Raw genomic sequence first — 27,266 nt, 5'->3', positions numbered from 1 at the left:
GAGGTGTAGGGTTCAGAGTTCTAACCTATATTTTAGAACTTCACTTTTAAAAAGGGTCATTGACCCAAAAAACATTAAATACTGCTGATAGGGGTCTAAATAATATAATGAATAAATTTGATTCACCTGTAAATGTGAATGCAGATTCTCTTTTTTTTTTAAAGATTTATTACTTTTAGAGAGAGACAGCTCACGAGCAGGGGAAGGAATAGAGTGAGAGGGTAAAGTAGAGAATCTCAAGCAGGTTCCATGCTGAGTGTGGAGGTGGGTACAGTTGATCTCAGAACCCTGAGATCGTTACCTGAGCTGAAATCAAGAGTTGGATGCTTAACCAACTGAGGTATCCCGCTACCCCACTTTTTTTTTTTAAGTTTCATTTATTTAAGCAATCTCCACTCCACATGGGGCTCAAACTCATGACCCCAAGATCAAGAGTCATATGCTGTACCGACTCAGCCAGCCTGGCACCCCATGAATGCACATTCTTTTAAAATAACTTGCCCAGGCTTATAACAGTAAGAAATGACTGAGCTGGGGGTGCCTGGGTGGCTCAGTAGGTTAACTGTCTGCCTTCAGCTCGGGTCATGATCCCACAGTTCTGGGATCGAGCCCCATGTTGGGCTCCCTGCTCAGCAGAAAAGTCTGCTTCTCCCTCTCCCTCTCCCTCTGCCCCTACCCCTGCTTGCACTCTCTCTCTCTCTCTCTCTCTCTCTCTTAAATAAATAAATAAATAAAATCTTAATAGATACACACACACACACATACATATAACTATAACTAAACTATAACTATATATATATATAGTTAAAATGTTGTTGCTTCCCCCAGTCAAAATCCCTATTCTTGGGAGAAAAATTGGTATAATGTTTCCAAAATTCAAAGAGAAGATGCTCAAAGCAAAAAAGAGTGGATGGGTGGTAGAAAGGTGTAAGGATGTGAACTTGAACTTCACAATATATTTAAATATCTATCTGGATATTTAAGTTAGATATTTAATATCTAGATATTTATGTTAGAGTAATTAAAATATTAGTACAGTATTGGAGCAAGAGTGGGCCATCAGAGTGGCATTCTGAAACACACCTAAGTCTGAACAGCAGTACAATTGCATGTGCACATTAACTAGTGGGGTGATTCCTGCCTGTCATTTGACTCAAGAGCGTACCTCCCAGAGGGAGTGCAGAGTGAACAGGGTGAATCTTCCTTTCTTAATCAGTCTTGACTCTTGTGTATTTCTCATCATGTGAATATTATACAGTGCTATAAATGATTAAAGAGATTTTCCAGTGTATGATTTTGACCATTTGGATTTTCACTTTACGTGCTTACTTTAGAACCTGTCAAGTAAGATACCATCCTATGACGAAAGGCAGTAGTGTAGAATAAGGTAGCATTTCAGTTCATTAGGGGTGAGGCAGTAGTAATGCATTTTTTTCAGTGATGGATTTTTTTTTTTTTTTTTTTTTTTGAGAGAGGGCGTGAGCACGTGTTACTGGGGAGAGGGCAAAGGGGAAAAGAGAGAGAGAGAATCCCAGGCAGTCTCCATGCCCAGTACAGAGCCCAATGTGGGGCTTAATCCCAGGACCCCAGAATCATGACCTGAGCCAAAACCAAGAGTTGGATGCTCAACCAACAGCCACCCAGGCACCCCCAGTAATGGACTTTTAATAGATGCAGTTGGGACAGCCATGGGGAGGGTGTATTTAGAATTTTTTTCCTATATGTTATGCAAAATATATTCCTGATCGCTGAATGATTTCAATATATATATATATATTTTTAAGTGCTAGAAAAAATGTAGGTAAATGTCTTAACTGTGGGTATAGAAATGGTCTTTCTACGTATACTCCAAGGATAGAATTCATAAAAGAAAAGATGGCTGGATTCAACTACATGAGATGTAAACAATTTTACATGTCAGGAAATACTAAAAGTAAAAGATGACAGAACACTGCAAATACAGCATGTGGCAGAGAATTAGCTTTCTCAATATAAAGAACTCTTATAAGACAATAAGAAAAAGTAAGAAACCTTTGTAGTCAAAGGTAAGGATTAAAAATGGACTGTTCACACGAGGAAAGACAATGGACCAAATTAGAAAGGATAAATTATTAAAATATCCATCAGAGCACCTGGGTGGCTCAGTCGGCTGAGCATCTGACTCTTGATTTTGGCTCAGGTCATGATCTCAGGGTCATGGGATCCAGCCCTCTGTTGGGCTCCACGCTTAGTGTGGAGTCTGCTTGTCCCTCTCCCTCTGTTCCTCCCCCTGCTCACTCTCTGGCTCTGTCTCAAATAAATGAATAACTAAAATCTTCAAAAAATAAATAAAACATCATCAGTGGCAAAAATGTAGTCAAATGGTGTAGAGAAAATGCTGGTAAACTGCAACCTTGAAAGTTGTAAAAAACATACTTAAAAGAAATGTTCGTTTAAGGGTGTTTATCTTAAAGCTGTTTATGACAAGAAAAATTGGAAATAATCTAAATATCTAGTTCGTAGGTTCTTAACAGTGCAGTTCCATGGAATATCTTGGAGCCTGTAGAATGGATGTTGCAGATTATAAAACATAATTTTGTTTCAAGCTAAAACCAAAGTTTTTGCTGATTGCTCTGCACAGAAAGTGACTAAAAGGTTATGAGTTATGGTGTTCAAACACATTGATGTTCTTTTTGTAATAGGCAAAAGTAATTAAAGATTTTATTTCGTTATTAGAGAGAGCAGGAGCAGAGGGAGGGGCAGAGAGAGAAGCAGACTCCCCACTGAGCATGGAGCCAGAAGCTGGGCTCCATCCCAGGACCTGGAGATCATGACCCGAGCCGAAGTCTGACTGAGCCACCCAGTCACCCCTAGGCAAAAGTAATTTTTAAATTTTTTGTAGGATAGGGATGCCTGGGTGGCTCAGTTGGTTACCTGTCTGCCTTTGGCTCAGGTCATGATCGCAGGGTCCTGGGATCAAGTCTCACATCAAGCTCCTTGCTCAGTGGGGATCCTGCTTCTCCCTCTGCCTCCCTTTGTCCCCTGCTTGTGCTCTCTTTCTCTCTCGACAAATAAATAAAATCTTCAAATTTTTTGCAGGATAAAACAAGCTTGTCTATGAAGGAATAGGAAGAGGACGAGGCAATCTTGAGGAGAACCTCCTCCTCTTTCTTTTTCTTTCTTTCTTTTTTTAAAATAATTTTTTAAAAGATTTTATTTGAGAAAGAGGGATCACAAGTGGGGGGAGGGGGACAGGCAGGCTCCCTACTGAGCGGGGCTGGATCCCAGGACATTGGTATCATGACCTGTGCTGAAGGCAAAGGCTTAACTGAGCCACCTGGGTGCCCACAGACTCCTCTTATTTCTTTAAAGATGGAAGCAACATGAGCTTATTAATAGTTGGTAGGGTAGCATATTTAGAAGCAATCTACCTGCTCCTAGACATTATCCCCCTTCCTGCTTACTTAGGTAAGAGTTGGTGATTCTCTGCATTGATATTTTTATTTTATATATTTATTTTTTATTTATTTTTTATTTTTTAATTTTTAAAGAGATTTTATTGATTTATTTGACAGAGAGAAACAGCCAGCAAGAGAGGGAACACAAGCAGGGGGAGTGGGAGAGGAAGAAGCAGGCTCCCAGCAGAGGAGCCTGATGCGGGGGCTCGATCCCAGGACTCCGGAATCACGCCCTGAGCCGAAGGCAGACGCTTAATGACTGCGCCACCCAGGCGCCCCTATTTTTAATTTTTAAAATATTTTTATAATGGCTTTTTATTTTTATAATGGCTTTTTATTTAATTCCATCAGATGTATGAAAAAGAATGCCAAAATATAAACCTAGCTAATGATGGAAAAGGAATATCATACAAAATAGTAGACTTGAGATGGATCAAAGTGTCATTTATTTGCTCAACTCTTAAGCAGGGTGTGGTATGGAGAGAGGGGGCTCATTTCTGAGTCAGTCATCCTGAGGACCAGTCTTGAGATTGCCACATAGCAGCTCTAGAGGTTTTAGATAATTTTTTTTCTAAGATTTTATGTATTTATTTGACAGCACAAGCAGGGGGAGCGGCAGGCAGATGGAGAAGCAGACTCCCTGCTGAGCAGGGAACCCAACTTGGGGCTCGATCCCAGGACCCCAGGATCATGACCCAGGCTAAAGGCAGACACTTAACCCACTGAACCACCCAGGCGTCCCTTTAGATAAGGGAGATAAGATAACTTTACTGAGACTGAATTTCCTCAGCTGAAGAAGAGGGATAAAAGGATGTACTTTGGACATTGGTCATAAAGGTTAGTGATAATGCATGTAAAGTGACAACATTATAGACACTTAGCAAATGATAGGTACTCTTACTGTTGTTGTGCCTTGTGTAACTGATAAGGTGACTAGGATTGCTAGTGTGATGTCCCTCGCTGTTTTTCTGACCTGCACCTATCACTGCTTTGTTGTAATCATATCTGACTGTGGAAACTAGATTTTAGTTCGTACTTTTTTCACAGTAACCAACCCCATGGAGATATCCTGCAATTTACTTGATCCCTGTCAGTTGACTTTGGATAGAGTGTGACACTTAAATGATTTGTTTTTAAACCAAAGACCCAGCATTGAAGGGTTTTGTCATACATTACACAGTACGTTTTTAACCCCTCAGTGAAGATCTAATTAATAGAAACAAGTGTCGGAAAACTGGGTTGGGAGTTTTAACCTTTATTGTTGTTACATGAGGTGGAGTCTCTATAGTGTTAGAATGATTGTTATTTTAACCATGGGTCACAGAATGTATCCTTCCAAACTCTGTCTATAATGGTAATACTGTATTCATCAGTAGCAGAGCAGGAGTCATTCTGGGGAAATCGGACATGAGTCTGTTGACAATAGGCTATTTTGTGAAGCTGGATGGTTTAACAACAAAGACTTGATGGAATAAATTGCTGATTTCCACGTGAAAGCTAATTTTAGTTCCGGTGATCTCAGAAATGAGAATGAGAAAAGATCTCGCCTCTGTTCAGGATTTTTTAATGTCCCAGGGTGCTACAGTGACCTAGATATTTAGCTAGTAAAGCCAGATGACTAGACTTTGTCCTACAAAAGGATTTCCAACCCTTAGATTAGTGTCTGTGTTTTCTTAGAAGTCAGAAAATGAAGGCTTGCCTTGCTAACAAAGTCTAAGAATCAGATCTTCATAGATTTGTTTCAGTTTCTTTCATTAGACTAGCCTCTGCTTGATGTCTTGTACACTTTGGTAATTAGGATGTTGTTCCTTATTGGGACACCTCGGTGGCTCAGTAGGGTAAGCGTCTGACTCTTGATCTCAGATCATGATCTCAGGGTCGTGAGTTCAAGCCCTGTATTGGGCTCCACACTGGGCATTGAGCCTACTTAAAAAAAAAAAAAAAGATGTTTCTTATTAATAAATTATATGCTGTGGTCCATCAAGGTGAACATATATATGTATTTTTAATAACAAGAATTGTTTATATAAACAACTCTCTTTGAAGGCACTAAGAAAACATTAATTATAATGCCATTCCTCTTGCTCCAAATGTTTCACAAAGCTGCAGTACTGTCTTTGGTGATTGTTGTCACTGTGGGAAATATCCTGGTTTGGTTTCTAACAGAATTGTCCCTCTTTCGTGGAAAAGTATCCTGGAACCATGGGCCTGTTTTCCTTTTTTGGAAAGGAGATTTTTGTTTTTTGAAATTATACAGACATCTTATAATGCAAAAAAAAAAAAAAAAAACCACATTAATGGGAAAATTATAGAAATATGCCCTTCCTAACTACATTTATGATGATAATGTTGCACACATAAAAGAAAAATGTCACTGTTCTCCCACGCCCAGAAGATCAAATTGCTTTGTGTTCCTTTCCAAGTCTTTGTCCTTATGCATATATAGTATTTTTTGTGATTGTAGTTTTGATGCAGATACAGGACTTTTTTTTACCCCGACTTGACATTATAAGCATTCTCCATATAGTTATAAAACACTGTTGGGGCGCCTGGATGGCTCAGCCGTTAAGCATCTGCCTTTGGCTCGGGTCATGATCCCGACCCCCGCATCGGGCTCCCTGCTCAGCGGGAAGGCTGCTTCTCCCTCTCCCACTCCCCCTGCTTGTGTTCCCTCTTTCACTGCCCCCTGTCAAATTAATAAATAAAATCTTTAAATAAATAAGTACATAAATAAAAGTTTTTTTTTTAAGATTTTATTTATTAGGGAGAGAGTGAGCACAAGTAGGGGGAGCGGCAGGCAGAGGGAGAGGGAGAAGCAGGCTCCATGCTGAGTGGGGGAGCCCGATGTGGGGCTTGATCCTAGGACCCAGAGATTATGACCTGAGCTAAAGGCACTTAACTGACTGAGCCACCCAGATGTCCCCCCAGTTTTTTTTTAAAGATGTATTTATTTGAGAGAGAGAGCACAAGGAGGGGGTGCAGAGGGAGAGGGAGCAGACTGCCTGCTGAGTGTGGAGCCAGACGTGGGGCACCGTGGGGCTTGATCCCAGACTCTGAGATCTTGATCTGAGCCAAAATCTAGAGTCAGCTGCTTAACTGACTGAGCCACCCAGACACCCCAAAAGGTTTTTTTTTTTTTTTTTTTAAGTTTAGAGAGAGCACAAGGAGGGGGTGCAGAGGGAGAGGGAGCAGACTGCCTGCTGAGTGTGGAGCCAGACGTGGGGCACCGTGGGGCTTGATCCCAGACTCTGAGATCTTGATCTGAGCCAAAATCTAGAGTCAGCTGCTTAACTGACTGAGCCACCCAGACACCCCAAAAGGTTTTTTTTTTTTTTTTTTAAGTTTTTTGTTTTTTGGAGTTTTTTAAAGTGAATATAGGGTAAATCACTGGGCTTTGCTAGAAAAGTTGGAGTACTCTTAACTGTACTTGGAAGGCCAAAGAGGTGTCTGGATGACTAGGTTTTTATTTCCTGTCATCTGCTCTTTAGCACAGGGATCTGCGTTTAAGAGATCAGTTTGATTGATCACAGTTTCTTATCATCTTGCAAGTAGGATTTTGGGTTCTTTGGTTAGTCTGACGTTGTTTATTAATAGTCATTGCCAGGATCTTTTCTTTTGTATGTTACTATCTAATTGCTTATTTGACCCATGGCATGGTAAAGTTAAAAAATTTTTTTAGGGGGCTGCCTTGGTGGCTCAGTTGATTAAGTGTCTGACTCTTGCTTTTGGTTCAGGTTGTGAGATCGAGCCCTATGTTGGGGTCCGTGCTGGGCATGGAGCCTGCTTAAGATTCCCTGACTCTGGGGCGCCTGGATAGCGCAGTCATTAAGCGTCTGCCTTCGGCTCAGGGCGTGATCCCGGCGTTCTGGGATCGAGCCCCACATCAGGCTCCTCCGCTGGGAGCCTGCTTCTTCCTCTCCCACTCCCCCAGCTTGTGTTCTCTCTCTCGCTGGCTGTCTCTATCTCTGTCGAATAAATAAATAAAATCTTTAAAAAAAAAAAAAAAGATTCTCTGACTCTGCCCACTTCTCTCCTCTTTCTCTCCCCACCCCCCCCCGAAAAATTATTAGTCATGGATAAGTATGAGTTTGTGGAAAACACAGCAAAGGACCATGGATCTGCTTTTGGTTTTGTTCAACAAATTATTATTCATAATTCTCACTATTACTATTATTATTACTATATTCTAAGCAAATCTGTCATGTGGATCCCATACTCTCCTCTCATCTCAGGAACCTTAGTCTGATTTTCCTTCTCCTAATTATTTAATCTCTATCAACTGGCTTCTTCTCTTTGACTTTTTAGAAATTTGAGATATAATTCACATACTAGAAAATAATTTTATTTGATTGTTTAAAGATTTATTTATTTATTTGAGAGAAAGCATATGCGCACAGCTGGGGGGTCAGAGGGAGAGAGAAACTGAAGTACACTCTGCTCGGTGCAGAGCCTCTTGTGGGGCTCCATCCCACAACCCCAAGATCACGACCCGAGCTGAAACCAAGAGTCACATGCTCAATTGACTGTGCCACCCAACTGGCCCTAAAATCATCATTTTAAAGTGTACAATTCAGTTGTTCTGACTATGTCACAGGGTTGTACAAAGCATCCCCAGTAATTCCAGAACATTTTTGTCACCCTTGGAAGAAACCTATTCAGCAGTCACTCCCAACTACTTCCTCTCGCTCTTTAGCCCCTGGCAACCACACTAATCTGCTTACTTTCTTTATATATTTGCATGTTTTAGACATTTTGTATAAATAGAATCATAATATGTGGCCTTTGTGACTTTCCATTGACTTTTTTTTTTTTTTTTTAAAGATTTTATTTATTTATTTGACAGAGATAGAGACAGCCAGCGAGAGAGGGAACACAAGCAGGGGGAGTGGGAGAGGAAGAAGCAGGCTCATAGAGGAAGAGCCTGATGTGGGGCTCGATCCCAGATCGCCGGGATCACGCCCTGAGCCGAAGGCAGACGCCCAACCGCTGTGCCACCCAGGCGCCCCTCCATTGACTTTTAAACATGTTTGAGTCTTCAGTTAAAAAATTACTAATAGGGGCGCCTGGGTGGCTCCGTCATTAAGTTTCTGCCTTCGGCTCGGGTCATGATCCCAGGGTTCTGGGATCAAGCCCTGCATCGGGCTCCCTGCTTGGCAAGCCTGCTTCTCCCTCTCCCTCTGCCTGCTACTGCCCCTGCTGCACTCTCTCTCTCTGTCAAATAAATAAATAAAATCTTTAAAAAAAAAATAAAATAAAAAATTACTAATAAAATCTCTCCATCAACACTACCACTTACACGGCCCCATCTCACTTCTCCCTTGCATAACAACTTCTTGGAGAATTGTTTATTTTTACTGTCTTCAGTTTTCCCACACCTTACTTAATCTTCAGCTCATTCCGGGGTGGTTTCTAATTCCACCACTACCAAAGCAGCTCTTGAAAAAGGTTTCCAGTGATCTTGTGTCACTAAATGCAATTTTGGTTTTCAGTTGACTTTTGAGAAGCAGGTTACTTTGCTGACGCTGTTCTTCATGGACACTCTCTTCCCTTGGCTTCCTCGGCACCACACTTTCTTCCATCCTTTTAGTCTCCTTGTGTGGCTTCCTTTGTAATGATTGTATATATAGCCATTAAAGGAGCCTTCAAGACTTAGTGCAGAGCTCTTTTTTCTTCTGATTTTGTATTTTCCCCTTAAGCATTCTTATCACCCCAGGGCCTCACTTCTTTGTTTGCAGATCACTTATAGGTTTGTTGCCCCAGACCAATTTTCTGGGCTCTATACCTAAAGGTCACTGCTTCCTTAGTGTCTCTACTTGACTGTCTCAGATTCAGCTCAGATTTATGATATTTATTCTAAAAAATGGTTCTCTGTCAGAGTTCCGAATTTTAGTGAATGGCACTGTCCATCCTGTTGCAGAACCCTAGGGGATATCTGTGAATACATCCTTTCTCACCTCACATACAAGTCCATCAGCAAATCTTGGAAATTTTCCCTCCCCAATCTCTCTTAATTCCTTTCACTTTCGCCTAGCTTTGCCACCACCACCTTAATCCAGCCTCTTCACTCACGTTAATGTGGTGTTCCCTTCCCCCAGTTCTTTCTTGCTTAATTTTTATTCTGTTCTGTTATTAGCTCAGTTATCTTTTCTGATTTTTCCAGGGTAGTTCCACTACTTACGTAGGTTTCACAGCACCTTGTACCTGTCTTTTACAGCATTCATCACAGTGACAATTTTACGTGTATTTGAGTGATTCTTGGATGAATACCTAACCTCTACTGTCACTGTCATGAAGGGAGAGGTCATGTCTGTATTTGCATACTGCAGTATCTCTAGCACTTTGCACAGTGCCTAGCACATAGTTGATACATGATAAATATCTGTCGAATGAATAAAGGAGTAAATGCCCACTGTCACAACTTCTTAAAAATTCTAACCTATTCCATATAACTCAGTTGAACAAAGTAAAGTAATCTCTGCACCCAATGTGGGGCTTGAACTCACAACCTTGAAATTAAGTCAGCCAGACACCCCGGGATTGAAACATTTTTATATTCCATCTTTGAAAGTACAGGGGAGCCAAGTACCCCAGCTTTTTCTTTTTCTTTCTTTTTTTTTTTTTTTTTGTAATTCCACTGTTGACAATATAGGTTACTTCCTGACAGCCTGTGAGTTGTGTAAGGCTTGCAGTTGTTTATTGCCCACATAGATTGTAAGAATCAGGGGAATTCCATGTAAAATTATGGTTTGCTGGTTTCCTTTGAAAATTTTAGAGCTCTGGCAAGATGGCTGGTAAACTCAGTTGAAATTAATTACCTGGAACTGAGTGGTGATCATACCCTTTGAAATGGCCATTTGTGTCATCTGGCCTAATGCTACTAAAAGTGTGGTTATTGAACTAGTGGCTCGTCCACAAACTATTTGTTACTGTCCACAGGGATAAAGACCTTGTGCTACACGTTTAAGCTCAACAGACATTTTTTTGGTTGAATGACTTTCTTCAGTGTGCTGATTTTCAGGCTAGCACAAGTTCTGTATCTTGTTAGGGACTGGCATTTTGAGTAGCACCATGTAAATATTTGAGTTTGCAATCCCTGATTTTCATAATTTTATTCAAAATGCCAGTGCAAAGTAACCATTCAGAAGTTATGGGATAATAATTATGTCCTGTCAGGTGTCCTGCTGTTGCTTTTACACTGTTCAAGGTAATACTGTTAAGCTTATTTTATAAGGTATCTAGGCTGTTAAGTTTCTTTGATAGAAAAATTGTGAATTTTTACATTTCAGATTTTGAGGTTTTGGACATAGACACTGTATTGGGAAATAATTCCTTTGTGTGTTTAGCAGTGAAGCTTAATCGATGAGGCTTTTGTGATAGAATAAAGGATGTGAATTCATTTGAATGCCTTAGTGGTACTCAGATGGGAACTTTCCATATGTGAACATTTGATTTTTATTTCTCTGTCATTGAAGGAAATGGGGTTGTCCCATCTTTTTCACATACTTGACAGATTCCACAGGAGTAAAATGCAACATTCTTATTAGAATTAAAAGTAAAGTTTTTATGTATTTAATACCTCCCCCCTTTTTTTGCTACATCATTTATCTTGTTGAACCTGAGATTGTACAGCTTTTAATTGAGGAAGAAATCCAAAGGTAATACAAGTCCTTTTTTTTTTTTTTAATTGATTGAGGCAATTGCTGTGCGATTGAGTGAAGCAGAAATGTGTTCAAGGTTGCTTGCCCATGGACTAATTCTCTTTTATCAGCCCCCACAAATGACAAAATTAATATATATCTACTTAGATGTCTAGAAATAGACTTAATTCCCCTTTAGGCTTAATATATTTTAATGAGACTTATTGCTAGCGCATATTGATACAATAAACTTCTACGTGCACTGTTTTGTAGAAACTGGTCTTTAAAGGCTCACCAATCCCCCCCTAAATGTAAAGGGGTTATCATTTTTAAATTACTGTCCTCCTGGGGGTGCCTGGCAGGCTCAGTTGCTAAAGCATATGACTCTTGATCTTGGGGTCATGAGTTGAGCCCCAAGTTGGGGTAAAGTATACTTTATTAAAAAGAAAGAAAGAAAGAAAGAAAGAAAGAAAGAAAGAAAGAAAGAAAGAAAGAAAGAAGTTACTATTCTCCGGGCTTTTCTTGGGGCTTCTCTCCGGCATTTTGTCTTTCTGACTGTTCCTGCACAGTTGCTTCTTCATCCCAGTGAATGCTTTTCATCCCCCTCAAAATCGATGGCTACCCAGTGCGTTTTCTCTTTTCCTTACAGTTGGCTGGTATACTTTTGCTTAAACTTTTGTTTTCAATCTTTGGATCACTGTGTATTGGCATAGTTTTTGTTTACAGCATAGATTACTGGTTTTGTCTTTATAATCTAATCAGAGTCTTGTAGTGGAGTGTACCATTCACATTTATTTTATATTGTGCTTTGTTTTGATTGCTTCTTTTTCCTTTATTTACACTGTGTGATCTGGTTTTCATCTCCCTTTTCTTCACCACCTGATTTTATTTGATTATATTATTTCTCTTAATTTTTCTAGTATTTATATTCTTTTTTTTTTTTAAGATTTTATTTATTTATTCGACAGAGATAGAGACAGCCAGCGAGAGAGGGAACACAACCAGGGGGAGTGGGAGAGGAAGAAGCAGGCTCATAGCAGAGGAGCCTGATGTGGGGCTCGATCCCAGAACGCCGGGATCACGCCCTGAGCCGAAGGCAGACGCTTAACCGCTGTGCCACCCAGGCGCCCCTCTAGTATTTATATTCTTAAATGTGTACTTCTGTCTCTGCTACTTACCAGCTTTGCACAAAATCTTTTCACCCATGTTGAGGAAATAATGTACTTAAATATCTCTTCCTTTTCCATCTCCCCTCCTTAATTTTAATTATATGTACATTATTATGGTTTACAAACACTTACATTCTGTTGTGTAGCCACGGGTGTTTTAATTTTGTTCTCTAGTTAAAATAGCTTCAGTGCTCACTACTAGTCTTTTGCCCTAGTTTCTTTATTTGTCCCCTGCCTTGGTTGAACTTTGAGCTCTTGTATGCTCAAAAATGTTTATTTGTTGTCATTATACTTGAAGTACAATTTTGCTGAGTATAAAATTGTTGAGTAACATTTTACCCCTCTTAGGGCTTTGTAGTCTGTGTCCTTTTGTTTTCTCCTACTAAACAATGCTGTGGAAGTCTGAAGCCAGTCTTTTTGTTTGTTTGTTTGTTTGTTTAAGATTTTATTTTCAAGTAATCTCTATGCCCAGTGTGGAGCTTGAATTTACAACCCCAAGATCAAGGGGAGTCACATGCCTACCAGCTGAGCCTCGCACCCCCTGAAGCCAGTCTTTTTACCTTGCTACCCTTCTTCCCCCGATAGATGGTTCAACTATTTTGCCTAGATGTATAGTTTTTTTCTCTTAATCCTCAAAGTCTAGTAACTTTTCTGGTATATGTGTTGGTATTGCTAATTCTGAATTGGTTTTTCTAAGGGCTCAGTAAATCTTCTTTTGAGGGGAGGGGATTATCTTGAATAATTTCTTTGTTCTCCTTCTTTGGTTCCCTTCTTCAGGAACACCAATTATGTGTATGAGGGGTCTCCATTATCTGCCTCTCCCATATTTATTATTTTTTCTCTAACTTTTTTTTTAAAGATTTATTTATTTGAGAGAGACAGAGAGAGAGAGAGAGCATGAGGTGGGGGGAGTTGGCGGGCAGCAGCTTCAGTGAAGCAGAGATGGAGGGAGAGGAACAAGCAGATTTCCCACTGAGCCTGGATCCGAGGCAGGGCCCCATCCCAGGTGGGGCTTGATCCCAAGACCCTGAGATCATGACCTGACCTGAAACCAAGAGTCTGACGCTTAACCGACTGAGCCACCCAGGTGCCCCAGTTATTTTTTCTCTAAATTTTAACTTCTTGTTCTTGTTCATTTCATCTGTTTTGATAGTTCACATACTGTAAAATTCACCTTTTTAAATTGTATAAATCAGTGGTTTTTAGTGTGTGGACAGTATTGTGCCATCATTATCACCACTATCTCATTCCTGAATTCCATTTCATTTTGCAAGGTTTTTTTTTTTCCTGTAACATTTTTTAAAATTTATTTGTCATTGAGAGAGAGCACACAAGCAGGAGGAGCGGCAGGCAGAGGGAGAAGCAGACTCCCCGCTGAGCAGGGAGCCCAATGTGGGACTCGATCCCAGGACCCTGGGAACATGACCTGAGCTGAAAGCAGATGCTTAACTGACTGAGCCACCCAGGCGCCCCTGTTTTGTCCTCCTTGGTGTATCATTGAAGCATATGATGGCAGTTTGTTCCATGATTAGTGGTGTTAACTTTGATCGCTTGTTTAAGGTGGTAGTCATCAGGTTTCTTAGAGTTAATATTTTCTCCTGTGTGATAATTTGTGGGGAAGTACTTTGAGACCATGTAAATATTTTGTTTCTCATTGAATTTTTATCTACCGTTTTTAGCATCCATTGATGATTCTTAGTTGAAACATTTAGGAGCATGGTGATTGCCAAGTGTAATTTTCTAGCTCCTTCATTTCTTCTCCGTTTGTTAGTTATCATTCCATTGTAAATAAGGGCTGTGATTTCTTCCCCATTTATTTATATAAGTATGGACTCCTATGTTTTTCTTTTACTGTGTGGACTATAATCACTTGATAGCATTCTTCATTCAAATTGTGCCAGATTTGGTCAGTGGGAGCTTCATTAACTGGCCCACGTCCTTTTGACTTTCCTCATCTTTGGGCATGTCCTGTTTTCTGATACAGTGAAGTGTTCCAGGCTCATCTTAAACTTTCTCCTACTTCAAACCTGGAATAGCCATTCAACTAAGGAACTCTGATTCCTTTTAGTGGGAGTGGTATTTGGAAACCAAGATCTGGAGCGCTAGGTATGCTCACTGCTTCTAGGTTCTGATTATATCTCTTGAGATTCCACTATAGCCATCTTCTTTCTGTTTGCTATAGATTATATTAAAATTTCATTTTTTAGAATTGAGGTATAGTTGACATATAACATTGTATCAGTTTTAGGTATATAACCTGATGATTCAATATTTGTGTATATTAAAAATGATCACAATAAGTATAATATCTGTCATCATATAGTCACAATTTTTTTTCTTGTGATGAGAACTTTTAAGATTCTCTTAGCAGCTTTCCAATTTGCAGTATAATATTATTTACTATGGCCACCATGCTGTATATTACATCTCCATGACTTATTTATTTTATAACTGTAAATGTATACCTTTTGACCCCCTTCACCATTTCACCCACCCCATGCCTCTGGCAACCACCAGTCTGTTTCCTACCTATGAGGGGTTTTTTTGTTTGTTTTTGTTTTTTAAGTACACTCTACCCCCAGTGTGGGGCTTGGACTCACAACCCTAAGATCAAGAGTTGCATGCTCTACCGACTGAATCAGCCAGGTGCTTCTATGAGGTGTTTTTTGTTTTTCATTTTAGATTCTGCATTTAAGGGAGATGATATGTATTTCCTCTTCTCTGTCTGATCTGTTTTACTTGGCATAATGCCTTCAGGGTCCACCATTGGCGCTGCAGATGGCAAGGTTTCATTCGTTTTTATGGCTGAATAGTATTCTGTGTGTGTGTGTGTGTGTGTGTGTGTGTGTGTGTGTGGTTTCACATTTTTTTTATCCATTTATTCATTGCTGGACACGTAGGTTGTTTCCATGTCTTAACTATTGTAAATAAAGCTGCAGTGAACATAGGGGTACATATATCTTTTTGAGTTAGTGTTTTCATTTTCTTTGGATAAATATTCAGAAGTGAAATTGCTGGACTGTATGGTAGTTCTTTTTTTTTTTTTTTTTCAATTCCAGTATAGTTTATATACACTTTTACATTAGTTTCCAGGTATACAATAATAGCAATTCAACAGTTCTGTACATTATTCAGTACTCATCACAGCACGTTCATTCCTTAATCTGTATCACCTATTTTACACCTCTGATGGTAACCATCAGTTTGTTCTCTAGAGTTAAGAGTCTGTTTCTTGGTTTGTCTGTCAGTAGTTCTATTTTTAATTTTTTAAGGAACCACCATACTGTTTTCCATAGTGGGTGCACCAGTTTACACTCCTTTTATTCTTTTTTTTTTTTTTAAAGATTTTATTTATTTATTTGACAGAGATAGAGACAGCCAGCAAGAGAGGGAACACAAGCAGGGGAAGTGGGAGAGGAAGAAGCAGACTCATAGCGGAAGAGCCTGATGGGGGGCTCGATCCCATAACGCCGGGATCACGCCCTGAGCCGAAGGCAGACGCTCAACCGCTGTCCCACCCAGGCACCCCTACACTCCTTTTATTCTTAATTCTCTTTTATTTTTTTTGCCACAAACTAGTACCCTGAAACATTCTCGTTGTTGTTGTTGTTGTTTTTTAAAGATTTTATTTATTTGAGAGAGAGTGAGAATGAGCGTGAGCTGGGGGGAGGGCAAAGGGAGAGGGAGAAGCAGAGTCCCCACTGAGCAGGGAGCCCAACGTGGGGCTTGATCCCAGGACCCTGAAAGCATGACCTGAGCTAAAGACAGAAGCTTAACCAACTGAGCCACCCGGGTACCCCACCCTGAAGCGTTCTTCAAGGTCATAAGATACCATACATTCAAGTATAGAGTGTGTTTTTGTATAGATAACAAATTTTGTATGTATTCCTGAAACCTAATCCTGCTTGTCATCACTCTTCACAAATTCTTTTACTATTAAAATTTTCTTTTTTCTTTTTTTTTTTTTTAAGATTTTATTTATTTATTTGACATAGAGAGACAGCCAGCGAGAGAGGGAACACAAGCAGGGGGAGTGGGAGAGGAAGAAGCAGGCTCCCAGCGGAGGAGCCTGATGTGGGGCTTGAACCCAGGACTCTGGGATCACGCCCTGAGCCGAAGGCAGACGCTTAACGACTGAGCCACCCAGGCGCCCCTAAAGTTTGTTTTTCTGAACAGTTTTTTTAAAGAATAGGTTGTGTTTCTCAGGGTTGTGAGATTGAGCCCTGTGTTGGCTCTACTGTGGGAGTGTAGCCTGCTTAAGATTCTCTTTCTCCATGTGCCCCCCACCTTAAAAAGATAAAGAGTAGATCATGTCATCTGCAACCATTGATTGTATATTCCTTAATATGTGTTCAGTAGTGTTATTAAATGCTTACTATCATAAAGCAGAAGCATAAAGAATTTGTTAGGTAACACACTGGAGGATAATGGAAGTGTTTACTGGTGTTTGGTTATTCTATGTCTTCAGTAACTGTATTGATTGCTCCATGTCTCTATAATTTGCTCTACAAATATTTACATGAATAGCATTTTACTGATTCATAGTATGCATCATAAACCCTTAAAATTTTACCTGGAAGGACCCTTAGATTTTTATTATGTCTAATCCCTTTGTTTATAGATGGAGAAACTGAGACCTAAGAATTGAGGTGACCTGTAGTCCATGGCTAGTTGATTGCAGAATCGAGATTGAAGTCCAGATTTCTGAACTCCTGTACTCTAGAATATTTTTGCTGTGGGTGATGGTGGAGCTTGGGTCTACCTGAAGTTTCCACGGTAGCCAGATGGATAAAGCACTCTTCCTTCTGTCTCAGCATTGAGTTTTTCAAAGTGATTGGTCAGTTGATGGCTAAGATGAGAACATACAACGTTAGACCAGAATTTAGAGCAGTTTCGAAGCTGCTTTCTTAGTTCAGTCCCATCTACTGACTTTCTGCTCTCTTTTCATTGCCCTATTTATAAATAAGATCTTTGGTTTTGTTTTAAGGCTTCCACTTTAGTAGCATTTTAACATTAAAATAATTATATTGGCAGAGTTTCTTTAAAAGTTAAAAGTTAAATGTAAATATCATATATGGATCATATCATATGAACACTTGCTTGTGAATATTCAAAGCACCATTGTTGATGAGAGCCAAAAAGTGAAACAGTCCAAATGTTCATTAAGTGGTAAATGGGTAAACAAACCACTAATGCAGTTATTCCTACAATGGAATATTATTTGGCCACATAAAGGAATGAAGTACTGATACATGCTACACTGTTGGTGAACCTCACAAACGTTGTGGTAAGTGGAAGAATCCAGACATAAAGACTACTATTTAGGATTTCATTTAGATGAAATGTCCACAAGAAGCCAGTCTGTGGAGACAGAAAGTACATTAGTGGTTGCCTAGAGCTGATGGTGGAAATAAGGAATGGCTTGCAAATGGGCATGAGGTGTCTCTTTTAGGGTGATGAAAGTGTTCTTTTTTTTTTTTTTTTTTTAAGATTTTATTTATTTATTTGACAGAGAGAGAGACAGGCAGCGAGAGAGGGAACACAAGCAGGGGGAGTGGGAGAGGAAGAAGCAGGCTCCCAGCAGAGCAGGGAGCCTGATGCGGGGCTCGATCCCAGGACTCCGGGATCACCCCCTGAGCCGAAGGCAGGTGCTTAACAACTGAGCCACCCAGGAGTCCTGAAAGTGTTCTAAAATTGGATTGTGGTGATGGTTGCCCAACTCTTAATATAATAAAAACTGTTGAATTATATACTTATGAATTTTATGTAAATTATACCTCAGTAAAGCTGCTAAAAGTAGTTACATTTTAAAATTGTTATCTATAATATTTAAGTATCTTATTCTATTTGCATTATTAAGCATTTTATACTGTTTTCCACTTTTAAATATGATTTTTTAAAAGTGCTGAAGTCAAATTATGTTAATAAAAATAGCCAGCATTTGTATAATAGATATTATGTACTGGGCATTATGCTAACTTTTCTCAGATTATCTCACAGCAACACTATGATATAGGTATTATTATTCCCATTTTACAGCTGAGGAAACAGTCTCATGGAGGTTAAATAACTTGTCCAAAGTCACATAACTGAGTAAGGAGACAAACGGGCAGGAATTGGAACAGAGGCACTCCTGTCCTCCATGGTCCTTGTATGAAAATGCAGTGTTTTCAGTGGAAATTATAGAGCGTTTCATATGCTACGACTGTGTGTTTGTTGCTGCACTGAATGCTCTGCATAGCTATTTATGTGTGGTCTCCTAGAAAATTCACATGGGTGTTTGGTATTGTCTGGCTGCCATAGAGCTTGTATAGCATAGTGAATCTTACTAATCAGTTTCATTTCTTTTTCTTCACTCCTCAGTCTTAATTTTAAAGATCCCGAAGCAGTCAGAGCTCTGACCTGTACTCTTCTAAAGGAAGATTTTGGACTTTCTATTGATATTCCATTGGAACGACTGATTCCTACAGTTCCATTGAGACTCAACTACATTCATTGGGTAGAAGATCTGATTGGTCATCAGGACTCTGACAGAAGTACTCTCCGAAGAGGAATTGACATAGGTATATATGGTTTTAAATTCTTTTTTTTTTTTTAAGATTTTATTTATTTATTTTTGAGAGAGAGAGCATGAGCAGGGGGAAGGGGCAGAGGGAGAGGCAGACTCCCCACTGAGCAGGGATCCTAATGCGGGACTCGATCCCAGGACCCTGGGATCATGACCTGAACCAAAGGCAGGTGCTTCACTGACTGAGCCATCCCAGGTGCCCTTTAAATTCTTTTTTAGCTAAACATGAGTTTCATTTATTTTGCAAGGTCAGTTTCTTTGTAAACTTCTCTTCTGGGTATCTTTGTGTGAAAGAAGCTGGCTACAGACATTACTGTTCCTACTTGCTACACTTGGGCTTTTTTGCCATTTGTTTCTCTTGAGAAGGGATTTTTAACACCAAACGGAACAAGGGTGTAACAGGGCAGAACTCAAGTGAGACTCTTGTTTTCTTAGCTTTTCAGATTACCATATTGATGTCTGTATCTTTTGGACATTATTTTTATTCTGAATTATTTGGTGTTAGTACCGTAGACCCCATATTGGAATATTGTGTGATGGCCATTTAATAAAAGATCATGTGGGCTGAATACTTTCAGGAATCTCTTGGATGATTATTAATCATTTAACTGGCATTTAATCCAAAATTAAAGAGAGGAAAAAAGTCATTACTTTTAAGATGTTCTCTTAGTTGTAAACTTTTACAATAGAAAAGACTGTCTAATTTATTCATTTGAGAGATTAAGTGGAGCTATAGAAGGAAATGAAGCTAGGGTATGTTTTGCAATTATAAATGTATTGTTTATTTAGCATAGCCAATGTTCTAATTTGATAGGGTTAAGAGATTTTTTTAATCCTTTGGCCTTTACTAATCCTTTATGGGGAGAAAGCTATGTGGCTCTATTTCTTTTCTTTCTTTTTTTTTTTTTTAAGATTTTTTTTATTTATTTGACAGAGATAGAGACAGCCAGCGAGAGAGGGAACACAAGCAGGGGGAGTGGGAGAGGAAGAAGCAGGCTCATAGCAGAGGAGCCTGATGTGGGGCTCGATCCCAGAACGCCGGGATCACGCCCTGAGCTGAAGGCAGACGCTTAACCGCTGTGCCACCCAGGCGCCCCAGTGTGGCTCTATTTCTAATCATGGTAGAGATATAATAGGAAAGACACTTTCTAGGTAGAGGTAAATGTTTAGTTTTTGACATCTGTATGCATTTTTAGCAAACGTTTTTCAGTCCCCCTCATACATGACCTTTTCAGGTTGTTTATTGGCTCCTCTGTGGGCTGCTTCTGGTTTTCCTTTCTCCTTTCTAGTCACTCTTCTCCCCTTTCAGGCTTACCTTGCCATTAGATGTTGAGACTCCTTAAAGCTCAGTCTTTAGCTCTTTTTTTCCTTTTCTTTTTTTTTCTTTTTTTTTAAAGATTTTATTTATTTGACAGAGAGAGAGAGAGCCAGAGAGCACAAGCTGGGGGCAGGGAGCGATGGCAGAGGGAGAAGGAGAAGCAGACTCCTCACTGAGCAGGGAGCATGATGCAGGGCTCGATCCCAGCACCCTGGGATCATGACCTAAGCTGAAGGTAGATGCCTAAGTGACTGAGCTACCCAGGTACCCCGTCTTTAGCCCTTTTCTTATTCAGCATCCTAACTCTAGGCAGTTTCATCCACATCTATGACTGTTTTCCACCTCCATGCAAATAACCCACAAATTTATGTATTTTGCCTACTCAGATCTTGAGCTCTAATCCCAAATGTCAGAGATAGGGATATCTTTAGAACATCTCAGACTTTGCCATGTCCAAGAACAGACACATTCTTTTCTTTCTGATCTTGGTCCTCTTTCTTCATTCCTTATTTTAATGAATACACCACAGTCCACCTTGTCATCCTTGATATTCCTTGATACATCTCCCCATTCTCACCTAGAATGTCTGTCATCATTTCCTGTTGGTTTTGTCTCTTAAATATTTCTTGGGATGCCTGGATGGCTCAGTTGGTTAAGTGTCTGGCTCCGGCTCAGGGCATGATCCCATTGTCCTGGGATCAAGTCCTACTCCTTGCTCAGCAGGGATCCTGCTTCTTCCTCTGCCTGCTGCTCCCCCTGCTTGTGCCTTTTGTCTCTCTCTCTGACAAATAAATAAATAAATCTTTGAAAAAATATACTTCTTAAATCATCTAATTCTCTCCATTTCCAGTGTCACCATCTCAGTCCAAGTCACTGTCATCTCTCATGGGCCACAGAATCACCTTTTTTTTTTTTTTTTCAGATGTTATTTATTTATTTGTCAGAGAGAGAGAGTGAGTGAGCACATGTGCACACAGAGGAAGAAGCAGGTTCCCCACTGAACAGGGAGCCCCACACAGGACTCAGTCCCAGGACCTTGGGTTCATGACCTGAGCCGAAGGCAGATGCTTAACCAACTGAGCCACCCAGGTGTCCCCAGAATGACTTTTTAACTACTCATCTACTCTGTTGCCTCTCCATTTCATTTTTCAGAAAATATGTATAAATCCGTACCTGGTCACATGTTTATCACTTTAATGACTTCCTATTGCTTCTGTGATAAACACCCAGTACCCTAACTTGGTCTGTTAGCATGTCCATTGTCTGTTCCCTGCCCTCTTCCTTGAGCTTCTCTAAGCCTCATCCATTGTGCTTCTCTCCCTTGCTTTTACATTTGTGGTCTTCAGTTCCTCTAATAAGTCAGGCACCGTGACTTTAGGCCTTTGTGCATGCTGTTCCCTCTGCCTGTAACTTCCCCACTGTTACCTTGTTAATCTCATTTACCCTGTAGTTGTCAACTCAAGCCTTACTTTCTCAAGAAAGCCTTCTCTGACCTTCCAGCAGGAGACAGATTCCTTGATTATGAGCTTTAGAAAACCATGTTTCTTCCTTCATGGTATTTGATTTATTTTTAACCACAAATTCACTTGTCTGATTTCTTTCCTGACCACTAGATTATAAAGTGCAGAGCCTGTTATTTTTTGCTTACTATAATATCCCAGGGCCCAGCAAAGTTTCTGGCATATAGTAGGTGTCTAGTAAATAATTTGTTGAATGTTCACGGATAAATACAGCATTCTTTCAACATTCAAATTCTGAATGCCCCATATGAGCTAAGCACTATGTAAAAATGAGGGCTTTGTCAAAAGCTCTGCCCTTTTATGTTCCTGGCAGAAGAGTGACTGATGGGTTATAGAAAGCTTAAAAAGTGTAAGGGCCTACTTGGTACTAATTTATTTTAATTATGCCCCAGACTGTCTAAAAGAACACTTGGGGATTATAGGAGGTTAATGGATTTTAGCTCTTCACAAGGGGCACTCTTGCTGAAATCACGTTCATTCTAATTAGGGTTTTATATAAATTCTTCCCCCAGACTCCATCAGTTTGCTCTAATTCTATGATTATACACTTTCCATTTTTATTTATCATTACAAGGATTATTGTCCATTTTAAAATGTCATTCAGTTTCTGAGGGGACTAGGATGTTAGAATTCAAGTCTTTTTGGTCTTAAGAATTGAGAAATTTGATTTTTTTGGCCGAAGACAGGTCCTTTGCCTGTATTTATTACCCTGGAGGTACCTGATCTTAGGGCAGTTGAAGGAAAGTACTTTTTCTTTTTTGCTCTTTGCTTTTAAATGAATTGAAGTATGAAGAGAAAGGCAGTTGTGTGAGAATCAAGGCCTGGTATCTGGTCCAGATCTTTTTTCCTACATAGCTTCTTCCTTACTCTGAATGACTCTGGCTTACCAGAATGGCTGGCAGGGACTAAATAATTGTGGCCTGTGATAGGAGCTTCAGTTCCCTTTACCACCCACTCCTTCACTACCTCATACATCCCCAAGGAGGTGTTTGCCCAGTAGCCTCAGGGCCAGGATGCTGTAAGGAGACACAATAGAAAGTAGAGCCATCAGTGTGACGATCGAAGCGCTGTTAGTTGTCGTCCTTTTTTTTTTTTTTTTTTAAGATTTTATTTATTTATTTCTCAGAGAGAGAGAGAGTGAGTCAGCACAAGCAGGGGGAGCAACAGGCAGAGGGAGAAGCAGGCTTCCTGCTGAGCAAGGAGCCTGATGCGGGACTCGATCCGAGGACCCTGGGATCATGACCTGCGCCGAAGGCAGACGCTTAACTGACTGAGCCACCCAGGCACCTTATTGTCCTGTCTTTTATCAGTCTGTTCAGAATACTTAATGAAGAAGCAATACGATGACCCTGGGTTTCCTGTGGGTGAGGAGTATCTCTAGCCCTCATCTCTTCTTGTCAAATCCTTAGAAGGCTAGACTGGCACCAAGATGTGGTCAGGGGAAGCAGGCCTGGAGTGGCTGGTAGGTGCTGACTACAGTAGGCCTTCAGGAGAATCATTGGCTTTTCTTCTCTTGAATGTGTGCTTTGGATCTTATTGGCCAAGATGATTCAGCGGTCATAAAAGCAGTATTTGTGGTTAGTATATAGTCCAGTCCATGGTTAGGGGATCTACATACAAGTTTAGGACCAAACCGTAGTTGTCAAAGAGTGATTTTTGCCTGAACATTTGCCTTCGAAAGTCTCCCTTGAAGCTTTGGTGGCGCAAGCCAGTGACTGATGTTTTGGATCTGGGTCAGGTGTCTTCCCATGTCATCACATCTAAGAAATGAATTCTCTCTTGAGTTGTTTTTTGTTGTTGTCGTTTTTAGGGGTTTTTGTTTTGTTTTAACTTCTGATTTCCTTCAAGTAACAACCTACAGTTATGTGGGGAATTGGTCATTTAAATAATCATAAAAATTTTATACCCTATGAATTTTTCCTGCTTTTGGGGAACGGGATATACAATGATCTATTTTAAGCTTTGATTTCATTTAAGAAAATCGAGTTTTGTGTGAGATTTAAAATTTTATAAAGTAAATTAACTTGTTTTGATAATTTTTAGTTAATCAGTCCTGTAGTCCTTGATCACCAGCCAGTTACGCACACTTCATTTTACATACAACATACACAAGAAGAGGACAGCAGAGTTTGTCCTCTAAGAAATTTGAGTCCAGTTATGAGGTAAGACTGACATACATGAAATGACTAGAGAACCCAGCAGCAACAGTATGTATGTAATCAAATACCAGCTTAGGATTTAAACTGTTAAGGTTTTAAGAATTCTAAGAAGGGAAGAATGGTGTTTTGGCTTGTTATTCTCACCTCTCCCTCTGGTGTACACATCATGTTTTGAATTTTCATTTTACTAGGTACCGGGGCATCCTGCATCTATCCTTTACTTGGAACAACCTTAAATGGCTGGTATTTCCTTGCAACAGAAGTAGATGACATGTGCTTCAACTATGCAAAGAAAAATGTGGAACAGAATAATTTATCTGATCTTATAAAAGGTTAGCTCTCCAGAATAAATATCCCTTTCAAGCACTGTTTATTAACCTGTCTTTATAATTTAACACATCTCATTTTTTGCTTTAGTATACAGACTTTGGTAATTTTAAAAAATACGGTACATCGTGGAAGGAAAAATAAAGTAAGATAAAACAGAGAGCGAGGCAAACCATTAAGAGGCCCTTAACAATAGAGAAAAAACTGAGGGTTGCTGGAGGGGAGGTGGGTCGGGGATGGGCTAAATGGGTGATGGGGATTAAGGAGGGCACTGGATATTACGAGCACTGGGTGTTACATGTAAGTGATGAATCACTAAATTCTGCTGAAACTTGTACTACACTATATGTTAACTAACTTGAATTTAAATAAAATCTTGGAAGGAAAAAATAAACAAGTAGAACAGAAGGAAAAAAATATGGTACATTGTAATGGGGTCTGCAGCTTTGTTATCAGAGTTAACTCAGAAGGAAATACAGTAAATAACAGTCAATTTTCATAATTTGTGGATTCTGTATTTGTGAATTTGCCTGCTTGGGGTTATGTTTAACCCCAAAATCAATACTCGAGGTACTTTTATGGTCATTTACAGACATGTGCAGAATGGCAAAAAATTTGAGTCCTCCAGCACGCACATTCCCAGCTGAAATTGAAGAAGGTGATGCTCTGCCTTTTTTTCTAGCTCTCTACTATAAACAAGTGTCCTTTTCATAGTCTATTTAAGTCATATTTTTTTTTGCATTTTTGTACTTTTTCTTGGTGATTTTGCTGTTTAAAATGGCCCCTAAACATAGTGTTTAAGTGGTATCTAGTAGGTGTTCCTTCAATATAAGAAGAATGTGACAAACCTTACAGAGAAAATAGATGTGTCAGATAAGCTTCATTCAGACATGAGTTCTGGTGCTATGGGCCGTCATCTCGGTACTAATGAATCAGCAGTGTATGTTAAATAAGGTGTCTTTTAAAAAAGTAATAATAAATAAATAAGGTATCTTTAAACAGAAACACACATAAAACAAAATCATATATTGATCAGTTGTTGAGAATGTTTGACCAGAGGCTCACAGTTATATTTCTTTCGGGAGTCATTGGTTCCAGTTCAGTGTTCATGGTGACTTTATAGAACATAACTACCATGGATAATGGAAATCAGCTGTACATGAAATAACCTAGTCACCAAGATTTAATTTTTTATCATTTTAGTGAGAGAGAGCACGAGCAGAGGGAGGGAGGCAGATTCCCCACCCAGTGGGGAGCCCAATGTGGGGCTCAAGCTCCCTACCCTGGAATCATGACCTGAGCTGAAAGCAAGAGTCGGATGCTTAACTGACTGAGCCACCAGTTGCCCCATCACCAAGATTTTAAAAGGGAAACGCTGCTGTTGATTAAAGTGTACCATCTTTTTTATTTCAGTACATGGAACTATGCCACAGAGAGTCAAGTCCCCTTAGTGACCATTTAATTTTGTGCTTACTGTATATTTGAAGAGCTGTTCATTTCTTCTTCTTCTCATTAAAGAAAATTTGTGTCTCTTTATGAAAGAACTAGGCTTCTCTTACTAGTGTTAAGCATATCATTATAAGGGGAGATACTAACATTGTTAATGTGTTTTTCAGTTGTCCATTTCTGTGTTACAAATTACTCCAAAATCTAGCAACTTTAAACAACTATTTATCTCATAGTTTTTGTGGGCCAGAAATTTGGGCATGCCCTACTTGGGTGGTTCTGGTTTAGTCTGATGAGTTTTGCAGTCATCTGAAGGATTGACTGGGGATAGAGATTTGTTTCCAAGACGGTTCACATAACATGGCCATTAGTAGAAAGCTTGATTAATTCATGTGGATCTTTCCTCTAGGTCACTTGAGCAACCTTACAGTGTGTCAGCTGGCTTCTCTTTGTGTAAGTAATTCAAGAAATAGGGCAAGGAGGAAGCCATTTTTCTTTCATGACCTAGTCTCAGAAGTGACATCCTTTTGCTTCATATTCTTTCTGTTTAATAAAAGTGAGTCACTGAGTACAGCCTATACTCAAGGAGAGGGAGGTAAACTCTGCCTATTGATTGGAACTAGCGTCATAGAATCTGTGGTCATACTTGAAAACTACCACAGCCTTAATAGTAGTTAACAGTTCGTATTTTTTCTCCTAGTGGTAAAAGTGCCACAGAAGACACTCCTGATGGATGCTCTTAAAGAAGAATCTGAGATAATCTATGATTTTTGCATGTGCAACCCTCCCTTTTTTGCCAATCAGTTGGAAGCCAAGGTAAAGTACCTTCTGCTTTAAGATAAGTGACTATTTCGGGGCACCTGGGTGGTTTGGTCAGTTAAGTGTCTGCCTTCGGCTCAGGTCATGATCTCAGGGTCCTGGGATCGAGTTCCGCATTGGGCTCCCTGCTCAGCGGGGAGCCTGCTTCTCCCTCTGCCTTTGCTACTCCCTCTGCTTGTGCTTTCTCACTCTTGCTCTCTCTCAAATAAATAAATAAATAAATAAATAAATAAATAAATAAAATCTTTTAGAAAAAGATAATTGACTAAGTTGTTGATGTTTGCAAAGGTAAGAGCAAAGAACAACTTTTATTTTGGAAGCTATATCAGGATGCTTCTGGTATCAAGCATTGAGGATTCAATTCAGATTGACTTAATAAAGGAAGTTTATTGGCTTACATATCTGAGAAATCCAGCAGCAGTATATTTTATGTATATATGAAGATATGTACATAAAAGTACCCATGTTGTCAGTGTAAACTGGATTTTCCAAAGTGAACACTCCTGTGGAACCAGCATCCAGATGAAGAGATAGAATATTACTAGCATCAGGGGCGCCTGGGTGGCTCCGTTGTTAAGCGTCTGCCTTCGGCTCAGGGCGTGATCCCGGCGTTCTGGGATCGAGCCCCGCATCAGGCTCCTCCGCTGGGAGCCTGCTTCTTGCCCTCCTACTCCCCTGCTGTGTTCCCTCTCTCGTTGGCTGTCTCTCTCTGTCAAATAAATAAAATCTTTTAAAAAAAAAAAAGTGTTACTGCATCAGAACTAAATTTCTTTTTATATCCGTTTTATTGAGATATAATTCACATGCCATACAATTCACCCACTTAAAGGGTAGAATTTAATTATTCTTAGTATATTCTCAGAGCT

General features: G+C 39.7%; 1 protein-coding gene across 1 annotated transcript in view; it reads left to right on the top strand.

Annotated features, from left to right (window-relative positions):
* METTL16 (methyltransferase 16, RNA N6-adenosine) overlaps positions 1–27,266 on the top strand; it is a 78,068-nt gene that overhangs the window by 12,032 nt on the left and 38,770 nt on the right. Inside the window, exons 3-5 of the mRNA XM_026517877.4 lie at positions 18,607–18,806; positions 24,000–24,140; positions 26,282–26,397. Coding sequence (XP_026373662.1) covers positions 18,607–18,806; positions 24,000–24,140; positions 26,282–26,397 — 457 coding nt within the window. The remainder of the gene's footprint in view (positions 1–18,606; positions 18,807–23,999; positions 24,141–26,281; positions 26,398–27,266) is intronic.

Source organism: Ursus arctos, unplaced genomic scaffold, assembly GCF_023065955.2.
Source record: "Ursus arctos isolate Adak ecotype North America unplaced genomic scaffold, UrsArc2.0 scaffold_24, whole genome shotgun sequence".
NCBI lineage: Eukaryota > Metazoa > Chordata > Mammalia > Carnivora > Ursidae > Ursus > Ursus arctos.
Note: the sequence above shows the minus strand (reverse complement) of the source record. Positions and strands in the feature narration are given on the sequence as shown.